The sequence below is a fragment of the Perognathus longimembris genome, chromosome 8 (genome assembly GCF_023159225.1).
Source record: "Perognathus longimembris pacificus isolate PPM17 chromosome 8, ASM2315922v1, whole genome shotgun sequence".
In the NCBI taxonomy this organism is placed as follows: domain Eukaryota; kingdom Metazoa; phylum Chordata; class Mammalia; order Rodentia; family Heteromyidae; genus Perognathus; species Perognathus longimembris.
Window position 1 is genome coordinate 53,884,941 of NC_063168.1, and position 22,453 is coordinate 53,907,393.

Below are 22,453 nucleotides of genomic sequence, written 5' to 3' on the forward strand. Positions count from 1 at the left end.
ATCCCTAGCCCCTGCAATTAACTTTTTAAGAGAGCATTTTATATACTATATGAAGCAGTATTTCTGTTCTTCCTCAGATAGTTAAATTTAGTTTGGTATCAAATGACGAATTGTCAATTCTATTCAAAGGAAAATTTTTGTTGGAAAATAAGTGTTCTTTTATTTTTCATAATTAAATTTCAATCAATTTTATATTAATAATGTAAGTTGTTACAATTTAGTACTGATTAGGATGTAGGTCATACTGTATAACTCTCAATCCCAAACCTGAAACTAATTTTTCAGTATAGAAGTCATAAAACAAATGCTTTCTTGGGTTATAAAGAACATATTAGAAATGGGAATATGGCCTAGTGGTAAAGTGCTTGCCTCATATACATGAAGCCCTGGGTTCGATTCCTCAGCACCACATATATAGAAAAAGCTGGAAGTGGCACTGTGGCTCAAGTGGTAGAGTGCTAGCCTTGAGCAAAAAAGAAGCCAGGGACAGTGCTCAGGCCCTGAGCCAAGCCCCAGGACTGGCAAACAAACAAACAAAAAACCAGATTGTTCTCTATCTTTATCTATATTCTACACAAGCACAGTTCAGTTGCAGTAGATAAAGAAAATTGCATATATAAATACCATTTTAGTTGGCCCTTGCTATATTACAGTTTACTTATGGTGGCATCACTGTATCACAGATTTAAAAAAAAAATACAGAAGTAGTGATCTCTCACCTATTGCCAGAGACCCCTGTGATGGGTGAAAATCTGCAACTTAGCAATAATAACCTCAATATAGCAAGGGACAACTATCTAACACTGCTACTTTGCAGATTTGCACCTAATCTCCACCTACTCTTTGTTTTCTTCTGATATGCTATGAGACTTGTTTAGAGAAGTAGAAATGAACAGAACTTTGAGATATTTAGAATAAAAAGATAAAGACAGGAAAATAAAAATGGAAATTATCGCATTTAAATATATTTTTGCCAAGCAATTGATTTTTAGACTCCATTAATTTGAAAAATTAAATTTAAAATGACATTTAAATATATGATCTGACTTAGCAGTAAAATTTGAAAAACCAGTGTTAAAATAAGAAGGATATAAGCAACTTTAGAATTACCTTCAGAGATTGTAGCCAATTTTTATAATTTCCTGAATGGCAAATGGTGACTTTTCATGACTGCTATAAGTTGTTCTAGTCTATTAAATAAGATAGATAGACAGAACTAGGTTATCCTGTTTATTTTTCTCTATGGACTGTAATTATAAACTAATAAAGACATTTTGCCTATTACTGCATATATTTTTAGACAAAACTAATAAGAATGCTTTTAATAGAGGCAACTTTATTAGAATAAGTGATCGTTATTTTGACTTATAATAACATTCTGATATTTCTAGATTATCAGTTTTAGTATTTTTATCACTGTATAAGGGAAACATTTCATTTTACTGTGGACTATTCCTTTGCTGTTCAGTATTTGATTATGTGGTTCTACTCTGGAGTTCAGTAGTTTTTTTGCAATTAAAGCTTGAACCAGCTGGGCACTGGTGGCTCACGCCTGTAATCCTAGTTATTCAGGAGGCTGAGACCTGAGGATCAAGGTTCGAAGCTAGCTTAGGCAAGAAAGTTCATAGGAACTGCCAATAGGTTTGAAGCTGTGTGCTAGTGAATCAGCTCAGGGACAGTTCCCAGACTCTGAATTCAAGCCCCAGGACCAACACACACAAACATTTTCCAAACCAAATGTGTTTCAGTGTCATAGTGCATTTCATGTACAATTTACAGTGAGGAAGGATGTTTGTTGTTAGAATGAGAATAAATAAGTAATTTCTTATCATTGGTGTCAGTGGTGATTGGCCAGTAATAAAGTAACAGGTAATGGGTACTTGTGGGAGAAAAATGTTTATTCATCACAAGTTAAATATGAATACTTGTATTGTTTTGGATTCTCTAGTTGTGTGTGTGTGTGGGGGGTGTTGGGGGCTCAAACTCAGGGCCTGGCCACTGTCCCTGTGCTTTTTTAGCTCAAGGCTAGCGTCGTACCACTTGAGCCACAACTCCACTTCCAGCTTTTTGGTAGCTAATTCCCTGACTTGGGAATTTCCATACAGTTGTCTGAGTAGTAACTCAGCACTATTTAAATTGTGCCATTTGTTTCATTCATATAGATAGATGGATAGATATTGTTGATACTAGGGCTTGAATTCAAGGCACTCTTCTTGGCTTTCTTGCTTATATCTGGTACTCAACCACTTGAGCTACTCCTTCAGCCTGATTTTTTGCTGATTAGAGATAGACTTGCGGACTTTGTGCTCAAGTTGTCTTCAAACTGATTCTCTAGGTCTTGTTCTCCTGAGTAGCTAGGATTACAGGCATGAGTCACTGGTGCCAGCCCAGTAGTATAGTTTATAAGGACATCTCTTTCTCTTTTACAAAAATTATATGATTTTTAAAAACATTTTTGTGGGGTTTTTTTTTGGTTTTGTTTTTTTGGCCAGTCCTGGGGCTTGGACTCGGGGCCTGAGCACTGTCCCTGGCTTCTTTTGCTCTTTTTGCTTACTCTACCACTTGAGCCACAGTGCCACCTCTGGCCTTTTCTATATATGTGGTGCTGAGGAATCGAACCCATGTATATGAGGCAAGCACTCTTGCCACTAGGCCATGTTCCCAGCCCTGATTTTTTAAAAACATTTTCATATCTCAAATTAGTGTTACTGTTATATAGCTCTTTCCTTTAAAAGTATCTTAATAAAAGTCATCCATTAAACTAGTTTCTCCTAATTCCTCTTTTGGGAGGAAAAAGGCTTTCGTAGGAAATAGTAATAGTTTAGGAGCTGGTTTTAGCAGTTACCTCATCTCCTTTGCATACTCCAAAACAGGGTCTAGTATTGTCATGTGATGTAGGGGAAGTCATAGCTCTACTATGGTGTATTTGCTGTGAATAGGAGTTTAGTGATAGTCTATCTCATTGTGTGTTAGAATGAAATCTCTCTCTCTCTCTTTTTTTTTTTTTTGGCAATCCTGGGGCTTGGTCTCAGGGCCTGAGCACTGTCCCTGGCTTCTTCTTGCTCAAGGCTAGCACTCTGCCACTTGAGCCACAGCGCCACTTCTGCATATGTGGTGCTGGGGAATTGAACCCAGGGCCTCATGTATACAAGGCAAGCACTCTTGCCACTAGGCCATATCCCCAGCCCCGAATGAAATCTCTTTTAAAACTCTTAAAAAGTGCACACACAAACAACTTCAGGGATACCATTTTAAAATTCCAAGCCCAACAGATTGTCAAATAATGACTGTTTCTATTATGATAAGGAATAATGAACAAGAGAAGATTTAAGGATTAAAAAGCTCTCTTTGTCATACTTATCTTTAAAACACAAGTATATGACAAAGGTCTGTGTGTAAAGAGGTAACATTTAGGGGCTAGGGATCTGGCTCAGCAGAAGAGCGCCCGCCTGGCGAGTTTGAGGCCCCGGGTTCGGTCCCCGGCTCCGGAAAACAACAACACAACAACACAAAAACTACAAAAGAGGTAACATTTAAATTTAAAGATTATCTATGTGCAAGTGCTGGCACAACTTTGTTAAGTTAGCAAAAGTACCACAGAAGGTTATAGAATGAGATGTCTGTGTTTATGTTAAGTGATAGGTAGTGCTCATAGAATAATAGGTAGTAAAACAGAAAATTCTAATTCTTAGTTACCTTAAGATATATCAGCTGGTGTAGCTCAGGCAGTTCTTATTCCTACCTTGAAGTTACAGAAGTAAAGAGAATAAATGAATAAAAAGCGAAATAAAGTTACACTATTGGCTTTTCAACCTCACTGAGTATTCATTTCTTCCTTATGTAATAACAAACACTTTGACTAATTTATATTACCCTTTAATGTTTCCATTTTAGCATCTAGCTCTTCTTGCCAAATAAACAGAGTTATTAGTCATCCTACTCTTCCTATCAGCATTACTGCTCATGAAGACAGGCACATCAAATTCTTCGATAACAATACAGGTAAGAACTTATTAAGAAATGATATTTAAAGCATTCTCTACTAAACATAGGCTAATTGTGTTGTCTGATGGTGACTTCATGGTAAGGAAATAGGCACTGAAACACAAATAAATTCCTGGCTCAGTTTCTGTTCATTCCATTCACATCTGGTAAGACTAGTCTTCATTATACAATATAGAATTATTTTTGTTTAATACTTAGTAAAGTGCATATTGAGGCCATAGAGCCAAGTTTGTCACTGGGGACATAATGAGAAATTCATTCATTTACCAATGAGTGTGATCTTTTGCAATGATCTATTATAGCATATAAGAGGAAAGTAGAAAATTGTTGGAAATAGAGACATATGATTGTTCCGTTACTGAATACCCTTACTTAATAAGTCAGTTATTCAGTTATGAAATAACTGTATTCAGTATTGAAGATGATTTGTTTCACTCATTTGTCTGTGCTATAATAAGATCTGATGGGTTTGCATTGAGACATGGGACTTTATTTTTTATTTTTATTTTTGGCCAGTCCTGGGCCTTGGACTCGGCCTGAGCACTGTCCCTGGCTTCTTCCCGCTCAAGGCTAGCACTCTGCCACTTGAGCCACAGCGCCGCTTCTGGCCGTTTTCTGTATATGTGGTGCTGGGGAATTGAACCTAGGGCCTCGTGTATCCGAGGCAGGCACTCTTGCCACTAGGCTATATCCCCAGCCCCCGAGACATGGGACTTTCCCAATTTTTCTTGGACCACATTTCACCAGTCTAAAGAAAATGCATGACCAACTGTGCTGAGAGGAAAGTGCCCTTTTAGCAACCATATTTTCAGGACTATCTGCTACTGGTCTTGTTGACATGGTATGGTAACTTGCTAGCTGTGGTTAGTTGCTAGTAATTTGATGTTTTAAATACCTTTTTGTATGTTGTTTCCATGAAAATTACAGCCATATTTTCTTTCTGTCCCTTTGTTTTTCTTTGTCCTCGGTCTCTTCTCTGTGAATGCGAACTCTGTGTTCCTATAAACAACACATTTTTAGCTAAAGGATACAAAGTAGAAGCTTATCTTAAATTCTAATTAATGTAAACATTACTGAGTTCTACATTAGAGTTTAAAAGACAAGTATAATCTGAAATTGGATCTTTTCCTCTCATTATTGCTGACTGGAGGCTAGAAGGGGATGTGTGTTGTAACTGTAGAAAAAGTTGTTGATGCAGCAAGTACACAGGAGAAATCAGTGTAACATAGTGTAGTCTGTGTGTGTTCAAGATGAAGAGAATCATCAGTAAAGTGTCAATCTTCTTTTTCCAAAGGCAAACTGATCCACTCGATGGTAGCCCACCTAGAAGCTGTTACGAGTTTAGCAGTTGATCCTAATGGCCTGTACTTGATGTCTGGCAGTAAGTACATGGATTGTAGATTATTTGTCCTTATATTTTCATGATAATGTAATTGTTCCTTTCAACTTCCTTTCTTTTGGTATAGGTCATGACTGTTCAATACGTTTATGGAATCTTGAAAGTAAGACCTGTATCCAAGAGTTCACAGCTCATCGGAAAAAATTTGAAGAATCAATTCATGATGTAGCTTTCCACCCATCGAAATGCTATATAGCCAGTGCTGGAGCCGATGCACTAGCTAAAGTCTTTGTATGACAAGATACTTCATCTTCACTTCTAGCTCTTTATAAATAATCAACTGCACAAAAGAGATATAGAAGGAAGACCAGGGCAAGAATCTACCCATTTGTTCTGCTGAAGAAGCACAGAGAACATTTGTTAAAGTATAGTTTTGCAATTTATAATACTGTTTGCTAAAGTTAAGGTTTGTTCAGGTTGCTGCAAGCTCAGCTGAATCTGTGAGCCTGAAAACAGTTTCAGATCCTCCCCGCTCCCCCAAAAAAGGCGCTTTATTTCTCAAGTTGTCCTAATTCGCTAGGCAAGCCTGAGCGAACACAGGTGTAGCTTGTCTCATCCCTCCTCAATAAACAGGGCATGATATAATGGTTAATTAAAAGCTGAGTGGCTGAGAATGAGTAAAGGAAGAGTAAAAAGTTATATTTAATTCCCCCCCTGTGAAATACTATTAAGCGAATTAGGTAGTCAAACTGTAACCTTTACTATAACTGCTGTACTTAACCCCATTGTCTACAGTGACCAGACAGTGTTGAAATGAGTTTTTAATTTAGCTCTTCTTGAAGCTCTTTGCATAAAGCACGTACAAGGCATTTTACCTTTTAGGAGGAAAAGATATTAAATGTATTATTCAGAAGTGCTAAACACTTAGTTTTGCAAGCAGATTTCTATATTGTATTATAGTTTTGACAATATACTGGAGACCCTAAAATTCAACTGCCAGGCATCACCATTATGAGGAATAGTTGATAGTATCTGCTTTTACTACAAGATTTAACTTATTTGGATTTGGAGTTCTGTTCTAAGGGCAAACAAGAAATATTTCTAATAATTCTAGTTTAAGAAAATTCATCTTATTTACATGACAGTTATAACACCAAGGTTATTATTTCATACTGATAAAATTTACCTTAAGTGACTGGAAAGGAAATTATTTACTAGTACTCATTCGTCAACACCCACATACCCACACTTCAGATGATCTCTGCTCTTTGTTTCACATTTGTGTTATCTTGACAGCTACCAAGCAGAATTTGTAATTGTTTTATGTTATAATAGTCCAAAGAGTATGGTTAACCTCAGGCAGTTTTTTTTTTTTTAGTAGTAGTACTAACTAAAGCAAATGGTTGGTACTTTAGAAGTCCTCTAAACCTAAAGTTCTGAAATCTAGATGGATGTGTTTAATGCCTTATCATTGGCTAAAAAAAGGTCTTTTCTCCTTCACCCTTCCCTAATGTTCAATTGGAATATATGTTTGAATGGGCAGTGAATCAATATTGTTTTTGGATAAGACTATGTGTTGAAAGGCCCAGTTTTATTTTATTTGGGACCCAAGTGAGTAAGCTTTGGGGATTCTCATGATCCTGCTATCTAGAACTACGATTATCATGGCCCCTTTTCTTCCCTTCAAATAAAAAAGATCAATATAGGCATTAAATTATTAGTGCTCAACATTTGCCAAAATGTATATACCATAGGCTTCCAGTCTTTTAAAAGCCTATAACCATAAATATTTTAACTCAATAGAATAAGGCCTATGTTTCTATCCCCATATATTCCATTGTCATAGCAGTAACACTTCTGATACTAAGTACTTCTTTGAAGTGTTCTTCTGATATTGCAGATAGTAATTGACAATAATTCTTTTTTCAGTTTCTGCTATCTGCTTGTAGAATTTTGTAGTACACGGGATTTTTTTTTTTTTTGCTAAAGTTATAAGACCTGTGCTAAATTTATGCATATGTAATAGAAACATGCTCTAGTATTTTGACACAACTGCTTTTTAATCTTTGTGCTTTGGTTAACAAGCTGGCTTAAGAAACTGTGATCAGGTGAATTCACCTAAGCATAAGTTACCAAGTGACTGTTTATGTTTATACGCAGATATGCAATCTCACATTTAATTTGTAAATTCCTTTCAGTTCTTCACAAAGTAAACAAAGAGAATTGCTAACCTAATATTTCTACAACACTGGTAAATTCCAGTCAGATACCCTTACATGGTATATTTACAATGAATAACCACAAAGCTACTATTCTACAGCTTATCGCTTTAATGTCCTTCCAAAGTCTTCATTGCCTACTTATGTAACTGAAATTCTGAAAAACCTCATATTTTATTCTTTTTTCATTTCATGCCTCATGTGCAGACTGTAGTCCAAATGATGTAATGTTGAAGGTTCCTTAGAAAGCCAATACGCCTTTCGAGATTACAGAGAAAGATTTTTTTCTACACTAACACTGTATCATCTCAGCCTAGAAGTGAGCCAGAGCTGTCTTCCAACCAGGTGGTAGCATATACAAGAATCCTAATTTTTCCCCTGACCCATTGGAAATTTATTAAATGAGCCTATTCAAGATCCAGTCATTGCAGTTCTTCCATAATGCTTGACTTGTAAATAGTCTGGATGAAATGTATTGGAATACTATGAGAATCAGCAGGTGGTCTGGACCCCTGCCTTATTTTCACATGCTGTGGATGTACCTCTTGGAGCTTGCAGCACCCTTTTCAAAACTCAGCTGTCATGTGGAGCTCATTTGCTACTCATCCCGTAGACAGATATTTAACATAATTAATATAATGACCTTCAGTATTTTTCTATTGAACAAGTTTAGCAATTTTTGCCATTAAGCAAATAGTTATGCAAAGTATTTAGCTTTTATAATCATTTTAGTTATGACTAAAGGGGGAAAATTGAGCTGTAACACTGATAATGAACTTTGTGAGAAATTTTTGTTATCTGACTTTTCATTCCTTCAGTATTCTTGCTATAATTTTTTTTGGAGATAATGATGAAGATTTATTTGAAAATGTCTAAAATGTATGTATATTTTATAAATATATATTATATATATTATAGGGATATATATAATATATATAGACTATATATATAAACCATAGGTGCATTTTACTGTTTTGTATTTTCATTTTGGAGATAGTGTACACAGCAGATAATGATGAGTATGACAAGTGTTGTGCTGTTTGCTTTTGCAGTATAATATATAGTTCAAAATGTTTAAATTACTGTATATACTATACTTGTTATAGGCTAGCATGCTTGTTTTAAAGATTGTCATTCTAGTTTATTAAAATCTGAATGTAAGAAAACCTGGCTATTCAAATGTGAATTGAAAAATATTCCATTCTCAGTACTGAACTATCCATTGAGCATTCAGGCTTTGTAACAAAATATATATCATCTGGAAGGCAATAGCTAGAAAATGAGAGGTGCCTTTAAAAAAAACAAACAAATGCAGCCTTACAGTGAGAATGAAAATTGAATTTGTGAAGGTGTTGGGAGGAAGTACAGAGAGACAGAGAGAGAAAGTAAGAGCATGTGTGTGTGTGTTGTGTGTGTGTTTGCCAATCTGTGAAGGTCCTGATTTGTGGCCATCAATGTCTTTTTAATGTGTCTGCTCCACCTCTAAGACTTCAGGGGACATTTCATGCAGTTTTTATGCTCTTCTGAGCACCATTATATATTTTCCAAGAATTTTGAATGTGAATTCCTAGATATTTCAGTAGAGAATAAAGAATTGTCCTTTATAGTTAGGTTCAGGTAAAAGGAAAAATTATTGGTTCACCCAAATTATAGAATCCCATTAACATAATTTTTAGTACTTTTTTAAAGGCTTACTGTTTTTTTTTTTGTAGTACTTTTTGTTTCCCCTCTAAGAGTGTGTCATGCAATTTGTAAGAAGCAAGGATTCAGCTAGTAAAAGTTATTTTCTGACTGAACACCTAAATTAGTTAAAACTCCACCTAAGAATAGTCTTAATGTTTTTAAATGGCATCTCTCATATCTACCTCGTTGTCATTGCTGCCATTTTAACTTAAGCAAATCTTTATGACATCTGAAATGATGGTTGGATGCAATTTAAAAAAATCTATGTTGGTGCTTTTCTCAGGTTTTGTCCTTTAAGTTGTATTTGTCACAAATCAGTCTGAAAGGTTTAGGATTCATTTTAATTTACTTTTGAAAGAGTGGCTTATAATTAGCCAATTCCATCAGTGTTGATAATGAGTGGAAATAGTTCATCTCTGGTGTGTGTGTGTGTGTGAGAGAGAAAGAGAGACACTGAGACTTTCAACCAAGAGATAGACTTACTGAATTTATCTGAGAAAAAGCATTCTGAGTACAATCTTACTCAGTTTACTTTACTCTTTGAAAGTTGTTCCCACATTTCTAAGTAAATAATCACTCATTTTACTTGCTCAGAAGTTGCTTCCCTTACTTTGTTATTTGTTTATTTATAGCATTGCAGTTTTTCGAGTGTTTTAACACACTAGGAATCTGGTTGTACAACAGTAGTAGTTGACTGAAAGATATAAATATATTTTTGTGAAATTTACCAATTCATAAAGTCCATTTTAGAGGAAGGTCCAGAAAACTAACATATCTGTGTGTAGCTGGTTGGTAAATAATCTGAATCAATTTTACTTTTGACACTAAAAATTTTTTAATTGGCCTTATCTGTCTTCTAGTTGGATTTCCATATCAGTGAAAAGGATTCCAGGTGGACAAAATATTTAACAATTCCTTGATCCCCATTTTATATTTATATTTTTAGCTTTGAAAACAGCAAATGTTAGACCAAAAGAGATCCCTATGTCCCACTCACATGTTCTGGTAGTATTCCTAAAGTGGTGCTCAGGGGTCAGAATTTTCTGGATCTTTGCTAGTGAAGCGTTTGATTTTATTTTCCTGGGACCACAAGTTTATCATTTCTGATGAAAATTAGATATAGATAGTTCATTTTAATTTAGGGTAATGTCTGCCTGAGTTTTTAACAGGCTGTGAACCAGTGAGTGCCTTGTTCGTGTAGAATGATTTTTTCCCCCTGTTGTACATTAGCTTTCTCTGAAAAAGTCCCAGAGAATGGTATTTTAATTGACTTGTAGAGAGCTGCTGCTATATTTGGTATCAGTCAGCATCAGAAAGCCTTTGGTCTACCACACATTATTTCTCCCTGCTTTCTCTTCATTGTTTGGCTGAATTTGGCTCCTTTGGAGAAAAAAAATATGACTCCTTTATCTACATACTGTTTTCCAGTCCAAATTAAAAGATACTCTGTATCCCTATCCTGACTATATGATCTAATAACTGGGGTTTTTTGGGGGGACCACTTACTTTGTAATATTAAAATCTGCTGGTTATTTTATGTCTTCTCAAGGTCAGTTTACTAGAGTGCATCTCAGGGTATCATCAGGTCAAATTCCTATAAATAAACCCTTTCTCTCACCTCCTAGGCCCCCCAACTGGTGAGCCCTGTGCTAGATTCTTTGATCTTCAGATATTTTAAATTTTTAGTTATACTACCAATTAATGTAAATCCAAATGCTAATTTTTGTGGTGCAAGAAGTTTCTTTTGTAAATTCAGGGTATGGATAAGCTAATTAAGATATCCAATTTTGGCTCCTACGTGTATTATTTGTTTTTAATAAAGTCTACAAATAGAGATATTGTCCTATAGGTGTCTCATGAATTGCAGTATTTGTCAGATTGGGATGTAGCTCCATGACTCTGCAGTGAATCAGCTAAAATGCTTTCATACAGTCTGATTTGGTGGTTTGTTGGAGGGGCAATAGAGGGGTTCAGAGAAGTCACAGTATTAGACAAAGATTTGTTGATTGTGAAGAAGCTTTAAATGTTTGCCATTAGGAAGAATTTGGACCTTTGGAAATACCTTAAAATCAAAATAACCTCTTTGGGTGCCTCTAATCCTAGCTACTTAGGAGTCTGAGATCTGAGGGAAGAAGTTTGATGCTCCAGCCTGGACAGAAATATTGGAGACACTCTCACCCCCAATTATCCACCAGAAAGCCAAAAGTGGTAGAGTGCCAACCTTGAGCGGGGAAAAGCTAAGGGACAGTGCTTAGGTCCTGAGTTCAAGCTCCAGTACTGGCACACACAAACATGACCTTATGATACTGGATCAGTTCAAGTTCCAGGAACATACGTATGTTTTACAAATATTTCCTTATTTTAAAATGTTCAACTGAATAATTTTTAAAAATTATACACATAAATTTAGTATGCCCCCTCTTTGATTACTTTAACAATTACAAACTTCCCATGTCCTCTTCAACATTCTTTCTCAAGGACTTTGCCTGCCCAGAACTCACAATGCCTGTGTTGCACATTATGCAACCTGCAGTGCAGAATGTAAAACATCCCACTTGTAGCTCCTGAAAGTATTGGGTTTTCTGTGTAGCTCAGAAGGTCAGGAGACTCAAAGCTATTCATGAATTTATTTGCAGTCAGCCTAGGGTGAGCATAGTAGTGTGATCTTCCTTGGATTTCTGAAGATCATAGATAGGGACCAGCCTTGTACTGGACTCAAAGTATTTCTAGAAATGCATGGAAGCCTGCTGAATACCACCAACACCATAATTGTGAGGTATCAGTTACCACGACTAGGACAGTCTAGTTCTATCAAAAAGTGTTCACACACACACAGCTCTGAAACTATGAAAATCGTACTCCTTATTTTCTGAAACATTTTTTTGGTTGTTTTTCGTTTTTCCCCCCAGCAATAGATATTGAACACAGGGCCTGGAGCATACTAGGTAAGCACCCTACCAGTGAGCTGTACTCTCACCCCTCCAGAACAGAAATTTAAATTTTGTATAGCCAAACAGTTCCAAAATATACCCAACAGAAAATGAGTCACCTTTTATATCACTTAAATCCTATAAAACCCTAAGCCCTTTAAAATGTCTTTGTCGCAGTCTGGGACCACATTCTGAAGTGATGTTAAACTAAAGATAATGGTAAGAAGGATCTGATTATCTGTGAACAGAATCTGCACTCTTCTGCTGGTGGGAAAGGCCCATTTCATATACCATTGCTTTCTCTTAAGTCCTTTAGCCATTCCACCTCACATGGAGACTGATCCAGATGTGAACTCCATGTTGACTTTTCCTGCATATCTCTCTAGAGAGCTAATTAGTCCAGTGATGTAAAGAAGAGCTCACAGAAGACATCTGCTGAATAGCATTTGGAGTATTACAGTTAGAACTAAAAGTTCAGGTGCCATAGTTTTTTAATGTCTTTACCGAGGGTAAGTAACGTTCCCAGCTATAACCTCAAGCCAAAGATTAAAAAAAAAAGGTAGACAGATAGATAGATAGACATACAGACAGATAGATGATAGATGGAATAGTTGAGTTAAGAATAATAGTGGAGTGGGGTGTCAGTGGCTCATGCCTGTAATCCCAGCTACTCAGGAGGCTGAGATCTGAAGGTCACAGTTTGAAACCAGGATGGTCAGGAAAGTTTGTGAGACTTCATCTCCAATTAACTCTTTACTCCCTCCCCCCTGCCAAACGAACCTAAAATCAGAAGTGAATTTAGGTTAAGTGGTAGGAGTGCTAACCTTGAACAAAAAGCTCAGGGACAGTGCCCAGTCCCTGAGTTTAAGCCCCAGAACCAACACATAGACACACACACCACACTAATGGCAGAGAAGTCTAACATCACAAATATGAGTTCCCAAATTGACAAGTGCCAAGAAAGGAAGATTTGATACTAATTGAGAGTTATGGGGATAAACAGCTTGTATGTTTATTTATAATGTGCTGAAATGTTAACACATACTTCCAAGTACTATATTCCCTGTGCAGGTAGGACCAAGCCAGAGATTTCCCACACTGAACAGGATTATCTTAGAGCAAAAGTACACTCAGCAGAAGCAGCTTACTTGGGACTCTGGAAATGAAAGGATGGGGGAATGAATTATTACAGCCAGAAGGAAAAGTAGCTAGGCTTGTAACCTGGGCCACATTGTCTTCCATTGTTCTTTAAAGAGACAGGAAAGATTTCCAGTTTAACTTCCAAAAGGGAACTGCTCAGATTTTGACTTGTTTGTCATCAGTCCTTGTTGTATATGTTAAAGATTTTTTATTAGTGTATAAATTGTACAGAGGGGTTTCGTTGTGATATGTCCATACATGTATATAATGTGCTTTCACCAGATTCACCCTAAATTAAAGGAATTTAATAAAACACCAAAACTATCTGAGAGTCCCTTGACTGAAAAAAAATACCATCCAGCATAATGTTTTTTAAAAATTATAATTAACGTAAGCATAAGTGTGTTGAATCATCTGCATATATTGCAAGGAAGACTAAACTTAAGAAATGTGATCAGGTGTAATCTTATGAAAAAAATAGTAATTTTTGTTGTACATTCTGTTTTGAGTGGTTTTAACTATTTGAAAGTATCTTATGTACTTAAATCTTTACATCTTTTACAGTATCCTGTTGATAAGTTTACTGCATATTTCAGATAAAAAGCAACTCTGATCCCATCTATCTTTCTACAGTTGTTCAGAAATACCTCTACTGCTGTGTCCAAATGCTTATGCAGTAATAATCTCAGTATTAATTTATTGGAAAACCACAATGTTTTTGTGCATGGCTTGCAAGGTAAAGGTAGAGCCTTTGATCCATGGTAAACTGAGTGAATAAGTTTATGGCATGTATACAGGAATGGTCTTAATAACTATGTCCTCTTGCAGCTAAATCTTCAGATTTTGTAAGTATGAAGGGTCAGAAAAACAGCATTTCATCTAAATTTCTTTTAAGTAGAAACCTCGTTTTTCAGTAGAACCTGCTGTTTCTTTGTATATCTCAGGTCAAAAGGAATCGGGTTTCCAAATTTAAAACATTCAGATTTACCATTTTTTTGTTAAAAAATATGTGCATATTTATAAGGTTCATTTGGTGCTTTGAGTCATGTATATTGGGTTCTGATTAACTCTGTAATCTGCGTATTCATTTTAAATTTATTATTTATAATGAATTCATTTGAAATCTTACATAATGTATTACTAATAATTATATTTACACTTTCATACCACAGAATACTTGAACTTACTCAGGACTTAACACTCAAACCTAATAACAGGCTCATTGACAAATACTTCTCCAACCCCCTCCCATCTGTTGTCTCTGCTAGTTCTCAATTTCTATCAATCAGCATTCCACGTGGATGAGATTATGTGGTTTTTATCTCTCTGTGCCTGACTTGCCCATGCTATGAAAAATGACCTGACTTCCTTACTTCAAAAGTAGCGACAAGTATTTTGCTCAGTGCCCTGATTCTCCTCCATCCTCAACCTAGAGTGTTTGTTTTTATAAGCTCCTTGATGCAGGATCCATGTTTGTGTTTCTTACATTCCCTTCAACGTTTTGCTTGTGCAAAGAATCGAAATACTTGTTTAGTAGTCAAGAGAACCCATTTCAAAAGTCTCAATCCCATACTTATCACCAAAACCAAAGAGAAGGAAAACCTGCCAGTCCCTAGGTAATGCTCATGTGCACTTGGATGGATCATCTGTTCCTAAGTGGAGTTTGGACCTTTGGTGCTACACACTTCCGGTCCTGAGTATTTTCAACTGCAGAACGCAGTTGGGAAGATGAGGGGGCATGTCAACCCTGTCACTGGCATTCCTGATTGTCCTGCTTTCTTCCTGCTCTGTACCAATGCCATGTTGCTGGCAGTGACGAGACAAAAGCCTTTCTTTACCTGATACAGCTTACCTTCCAGTAAACAAGTGAGATATTGAAATACCAATGGCAAGTGTTGAGGGAAACAAAAAGTGAATCCGGGAAAGGGGTTTGATTTGATGTTTCTCTGACTACAGGGAATTAATTCATGCAGTCAAAAGAACAGCCAATACAAAAAACTAATAAAATGAAGTAAAGATCACACCCATACCTGATAGTTCTTATAGTCATACAAATGAGTGTACATAATTCTTACATAGGGGAGTTTGTCTTATTATACATATTATCCTGAAACTTGCTTTATCTGATGTGTACAGTGAGTACCTTACTAGTGTGCCTACATGGATCATTTTAAATATTCTTAATGTACACATACACACACATGCAGATACACACATATAGAGGAAATGAGATCTTTTGGTGGGTCCATTGCTTTAAATGGATGAAATTGCACTCTGCATCTCGCCTTTCTCATCCAACAGTTCATGTTGGGAAGTTTAAACCTATCTTAGAGCTCTTAGTTCATTCTTCTTAGTGGCTATGTATTACTCCAACATACCAATATCATGATTTATTTAAACTTTTTCATGAAACATCAGTATTTATTACTAGCTTTTTGCCATTACAATAAACTTTTCTGTTTGTGTGTTTTGTTATTATGATAGCTTTTTTTTTTTTTTTGGCCAGTTCTGGGCCTTGGACTCAGGGCCTAAGCACTGTCCCTGGCTTCTTCCCGCTCAAGGCTAGCACTCTGCCACTTGAGCCACAGCGGTTTCTGTATATGTGGTGTTTCTGTATATGTGGTTTCTGTATATGTGGTTTCTGGTCGGTTTCTGTATATGTGGTGCTGGGGAATCGAACCTAGGGCCTCGGGTATACCAAGGCAGGCACTCTTGCCACTAGGCTATATCCCCAGCCCCTATGATAGCTTTTGCAGAATAGATTCCTTCGAATAGATTTCTGAAGCAAAGACACAACCTTAGTAAACTCAGTCTTATGTTTTCCAAGGACAGTGAGCAACACAGAAAAAAAAATTAAGAATGCAAAAGAACAAGTTGGGTGTAAGCCAGAATAAATTACCCACAATAAAGAGCAGAAGGATAAAAAGATGGAAAGTATAGAGAACAAAAAGGGGAAGGTCTAAAACATGTATAGACATCCAAAGAGAAAGAAAGTACAACAGGGGACATATGTAGAGATCCTAACAGAATCTGCAGATTCAATGAAACATCAATCACCAACTTACTGAGGTTAGAGAAGCACACCACCACCACACCAAACCACCACAACCAAACCTCTACCACAGAAAATCTTTTAAAAAGTAATACACACACAAAGTATTACACTACTTAAAAAGGAATGTATTCTATGACATATCAATGAAACTACACAGCACTACCAAAACAAATCTGAAATGTAATAATAAACTATGCAGTAAAATCTCTAATATTTTAAGAAGAAAAGCTGAGTTTTTCTTTTCTTTTTGCTCAAGGCTAACTACCACTTGAGCTACAGTGCCACTCCTGGCCTTTTCTGTTTATGTGGTGCTAAGGAATCAAACCCAGGGCTTCATGCAAGACAAGCACTCTTACCACTAAGCCATATTCCCAGCCCCCCAAAAAGCTAAGTTTCTCTATGTGGTAAAATCTCTGTGTCTGATATTTTAAGGAAAATATTATCAATGTGGCTCTGATTACTTGAGAAGGTTGTAAGAAAAAAAATGAGATAATGGGTCTGGGTTTAGCTTAGTGGTAGAGGATGTGCTTAGCCATGTACCAGATTCTGGGTTCAATCTCTAGGATGTAAAGAGAGGAAAGATTAAGGAAGAAGCCAGCCACTGGTGGCTCCCACCTGGAATCCTAGCTACTCCAGAGGCTGAGATCTGAGGATCATGGTTCAAAGCCAGCCTGGGCAGAAACGTTTGTGAGATTCTGATCTCCAATTAATAACAGAAAAATCCAGAAGTGGAGCTGTGGCTCAAGGTGATAGCCTGGGCAAATAACTCAGGGACAACGTCCAGACCCTGAGTTCAAGCCCCACAACAGACAAAAACAAAAACCATATTCACATGTTGCTTCTATATACTCCTGTGGTATGTAACAAACTTATTGTATATGCTTATTAAATCTCATGAATTCTAGCAGCTTTTGCTGACTTTGAAGTGATGTTAGCATTTATTCAAATATGCCTGTAGCTACATCATGATCCTTATTTAAGTAGATTCTTTCCTGTTGTGTCAAGATACTTTATTAGGACTAGCTGCTGAATTATATCAAACATCTCAGCATCTTTTGATGCCTGTAAGTGGCTGACTAGCTGATTGTATATATATAAAGTTCTGACATTAAAACACACTTGCTGACTTGGAATAAAAGCCTACATTACCACAATGTGTTCTTGGCTTGGAAGTGTGTTCTATATATTCACAAGTGACATCTATAGTTTTCCCCGTGTTTTGTTTTTGTTTTTGCCAGTCCTGGGCCTGAGCATTGTCCCTGGCTTCTTTTTGCTCAAGGCTAGCACTCTACCACTTGAGCCACAGTGCCATTCTGGCCTTTTCTGTTTATGTGGTGCTGAGGAATTGAACCAAGGGCTTCATGCATGCTAGGCAAGCACTCTACCACTAAGCTACATTTCCAGCCCTTCTTCGGTGGATTTTTATTATGCATAAAAATTACACAGCCTAGCAAGGATGTGGGAGTAATCAGGGCTTGTCCACTGCTAAGGAGAGTGTCATTTGCTTGATTCAAACACATTGGAAAGCCATTTGGTATGATCAGCTACAGCTGAACATATTCATGGCATAGCATCTAGTAATTCCACCCCAAGGTACACACCCAAGAAAATGCCTGTTTGCTAACCAAAATATATGTTCTAGAATGTTTAAAGCAACACCATTGGTAATAGCTTTAAGCCAAAGACTTACCAATAGTCTGTCACCCATTGAATGGAAAAATATGAATTTTGTGTATTCAACATGAATTAATATAAAGTAGTGAGAGTGAAATATATATATATATGTATGTCATGGTGATGAAACAAACCTTACAACAAGCAGAAAAACACATGGAAAAAGGTACTAAAGGCTTTTTAACTTAAAGTAAAAAGGTAAACAAAACCAGGATGTGATATTACAAATTAGGAACGTGGCTATTCCTGGTGGTAGGTAGTTGAGGAAGCTGTGCTTGGAAGAGAGTTTAAGTTTTCTATAGTTCTGGCAGTGTTTGTTTATTTGGGCGCCTGTTGATATCAGGCTTTTAGTTCATGAAAATTCATCCAACTTCCATATATTTCTCTCTCTCTCTCTCTGTCTCTCTCTCCCCCCCCCACACGTTGATATTATAGTTTAATTTAGAAAAGGTATTAGAGAGATCATACTTTATAAATGAAGTAGGGAAACTTCTCATCTTTTTCCTGCAGTTTTGAATATTCACTGTTTAGCCAAGGCTGGCCTTGAACTCAGAATCCTCCAGCTTCTACAGAGCTTCCACATTCTGCAATTACAGGAGTGCACTACCAGGCCTGGCTTAAGCAGGCTCTCTTTTAAGATGTCATTCCTTCAAATAATTTCATATTTCTGAATTCGCATTCTTTCATTTTACTTCCTGTCAATCAGAACTTATAAAGTAACTTTCACCACTTCATGTTATTTTTGTTCCATAGCTTTTTGGCTTGTTGGTTTTCTGTATTTTCTTCTATAAGTCTCAAGCCTTAAACAATGTTTTTAAAATGTTGGTGTACAGTTTATCTTTACTGTTAAGCTACATTTGGCCTGAGGAAACTTCCATACATGAGTTCTTCTGTACTGAACTGCAACCAAGCTTACAATGCAAATTAAATGAAGGACTAACTTGAGTTTGCATTTTCTGTCCATGAATGATCCTGGTCAACCGGAGCTTTCTCAGAAACTGACTCTGGGGGCAGAGTGACTCCCAAGTTGGTTTTTGTTTAATCAGGCTCTGAAAATCTTAATTTTTCAATTTTTTTTCTTTTAATCTTAATTATTTTTCTCTGAGATAGACTTGGTTTTAAATCTGGCATTTAACAAATGCATAGCCTGAGGCAAATTAGCTCCTGCCTGAATCTCTATTTTTTTTTATAAAATGGTGCCTGAATGCGTCAATATAGAACTTAATTTGGGTAACGTATGCAAAGGCAGCCAAGATAGTGCCAAGCACATGGAAACTCCCGCCAACCCCCAGAAAGGGCTGGCTGTTCAAACCGTTTTCCCTCATCCTGACCCCTTCAAGCTCAAGGCTGTAAACAGTGCCTGCCCACAGTGGAAAACTTCACTGTGGAGAATTTTGGACCTGGAGACCAAAAGCAACACATTACAAAGACCTCTTGGTTTAGAAACATTCACAGCCTGCATGTGTTTATGTGATGTTATTTAGAAATCTTCTTAGAAAAAGAATCAAATTAAAGTAAAACTAATTTTCTCCATTCCTAATATTTTCCAGAAAATAGAGATCTGTTTCAAAGGATTTAGAGGCAATGCCCTATTCAGGAAGAAGAGCGAAGAAAGCCTCCCCCCCCCCCCCCCTGCTCCCTAAGTGTGCTGCTTTAGGTGTTCCCTGGTGTGAAAAGTGATGAAGAGGTGAAAGGTAGCTAGCTGTCCACATAACAACCAGCTTCCATGATCTGGGATTCCATGTTGCAGGGTAGAAAATACATACAGCAAAAACATGAACCTAAAAGTGTGTGGAGTGGAAGAGATGGTTCTCCGGGGTGTGACTGACAGATGGCAGCCAGGGGGAAGAGAGGAACTGAGGGTCAAGTGCTGGTGATGGACAGGTGAAAAGAGGAAAGCAGGAAAGGCCAGAGAATGGCCAGGTTGCCCTTCTGTACAGAAAGGGCACTGAACCTGCAGTCAAGAAGCCTCGGTTCATGGCGAAGCTTTCCTTCCTGCAGATTATGTGCACTGGGCAACTCCCTGACCTCTCTGGATCTCACGGGCCTTGGAAAACGGGGAATACCTTGGAAAACAGGATGGAATAAATTATAACTACGTTTGACACATGGTAGACTCCTGATGATAGTTGCTTGTCATGCAAGACCAATCTCACTCCCAAAAAAGTATTGAAGAAGGTTGATAGTGAAAGGCCCATTGTATTCTACACCATGGATTTTGTGGGTCTTCGGTGGTGATGTGACCCAAATGCACATCATGACACACTGAGACTTCATAATGGAGGCCCATGACCAGTTTTACCATTGTCGCCAACATTTTTCCAGGTCTCTCCAACCTATGAATACCAAGTCGTCTCTGTTTTCTTGGCTTGTCCTCACTACAATACTGCAGGACTGGGCTTTTAGTGTTTCCTCAAGGACACCCCAGGTCTGCTCAGAAACAAGGCTATGGGCCCTATCAGGACAGTTGGCCTCCAGGAGGGCAATTCTCTCAAAGCCCCATGGGTCTACCATTGTTTGGTTTGCAGAAATCTTTGGTGTCTGCTCAGGAGGACCAGAGGTCTCCCGCATGAAAGGTGGCTTTCCCACTTCAAGAGAACCTCCCATTCTGAAGGCAGAAACAAGGATGTGGATGTTCCAGGCCTCACACTTGGGCCATACTTGCTGGAAAGTCCCCATCAGTTTCCATGCTGCTGTTGTCCCCAGCTCAATGAGAGTATTCTCTTAGGAAAAAACAAATTACACTGCCATTTTGCCCTTTAGAGAACCCTGTGTGCTTATTTATTTTGCTTGCTGCATATCTTAGTTATTACCACAGTGGTTTGCAACCTTTTCAGCTTGTCCCTGTTCCCTCTCTAGCTTTTAAATGCTACACAACCCTCCTATTGAGATTGTCAAAGAAACTCGCTTTCACTGAGGTTCCAAAGAGAACTTGCAGGATTTTCAAGCAATGGAAACAAAAATCAATATCATCATATTAGAATACAGGTTTACAGATGTCTTAGGGAGGTCATACCAACAACAATTAAATTGATCTTGGATCCTGATTGAGCGTTTGCATGGTTCCTATGGTTTCCGGTCTCTCTGGGTGTCTGCCATGGGCCATCCATCATGTAAAAGCTCCTTGTGGGGAACCCAGGAATCCAATTTGCCATTAACTGGAATACACCCTGCTCACCTTAAGCAAGTGTGAGACTGGAGGAGTCATAGAAAGAAGCTATTCAGCAGAAATTATAATTTTTTTTTTCAGGCAAGGTCTCAGATGCCAAGTGAAGTATAGTATTTGCTTTACTTGGGCAGCTCCCTGCCTCTAGGCCCCATTTGTGTAAAAGGAATGGTAGAGAGAAAGTTCAGCTCAGTGTTTTTCAGTTAAAAATCATTTTTTAAATCAGGCAATGTCTGCTTTGCAATGGCGGTCTCCTGACCTTCTTTTCCATGTGGCTGATGATCTCAGGAGAACTTTCCTCCTCAGTGATACCTTCCCACAGGAACGTAGACCACATCTCGTACATCACGCCTGCCCCCCTGACCACCGAAGAGCTTCGCAACAGCAATTGGTGTGTAACGAGCAACATCTGGCTGCTGCTAAGACCAAGAAGAGTGAAGGGGAATCTTAGAGGAAGACACTGGCTTTCTTAGGCAAAGGTTTCCAGGCAAAATAAAGGAAGACTACACAGAGCTGGAAGAATGCCATTCAGCCCACTTTTGGTTTTCCAAACTCAGGAACTTGGGAACATGCATTCACTGGCATTGGAAGAAACTTGAAGCTTCAAAAACATATTGACTGTAGGTGATGAGATGGAAGGAAAAGGGTGCTCCTTACACACATCAGTGTCAATGGCTGGGTGGTCCTGCTGTAGGGCCTACATTGTGGGGTTGGTCCCTATGTAGAGGAAAGCCTTACTCTGTTCTCTTACAACATAGCAATTCATCAGTATCTGGATGAAGGTCACTGGGAAGGAAGGCTACCAGGTCTCTTGTCCTGCTCCTGTCTTCATTCCATTTCTAAGGCTCTGCCGAGGTCTCCTTGGATTTGGAGTTCATAAGCTACTACAGTTTCCTATCCAAAATTCCCCTTGCAAATTAAGTTTCTGTTCCTTTCAAGCCAGCAAACCTTGATCAAGATAGCCTCCCTTGGCCTGGTCCCTGTCTGTCTCTCCAGTTTTACTTCTGACCACTCTTGTTCACACTACTCTGACTTATTATCTTTGCTTCTATCCTTCACTTTGCTATTCTTTTTCTTTGCCTGGACGAAATGCGCTCATCTCAGCAAACCCAGCCCAGGAAGCCTTACTGTCTGTCATGTTAGAAAGACATGATCTGTGCATTTATTTCTCTCACACCAGTCTGAAAGCATCTCTAGCAGGGCCTATGTCTCATTCATCTTTGTACCCTGATGTATCCCAAT

The 22,453-nt window shown here is 37.8% G+C and overlaps 1 protein-coding gene across 2 annotated transcripts in view; it reads left to right on the forward strand.

Moving 5' to 3' along the window:
* Strn (striatin) overlaps positions 1–9,147 on the forward strand; it is a 94,218-nt gene extending 85,071 nt beyond the window's left edge. For both annotated transcript variants that reach the window (XM_048353132.1, XM_048353133.1), the window contains 3 exons: positions 3,895–4,002; positions 5,300–5,386; positions 5,472–9,147. In XM_048353132.1, the coding sequence (XP_048209089.1) occupies positions 3,895–4,002; positions 5,300–5,386; positions 5,472–5,641 (365 nt within the window). In that variant the 3' untranslated portion in view covers positions 5,642–9,147. The remainder of the gene's footprint in view (positions 1–3,894; positions 4,003–5,299; positions 5,387–5,471) is intronic.
* The last annotated feature ends 13,306 nt before the right edge of the window (positions 9,148–22,453 follow it).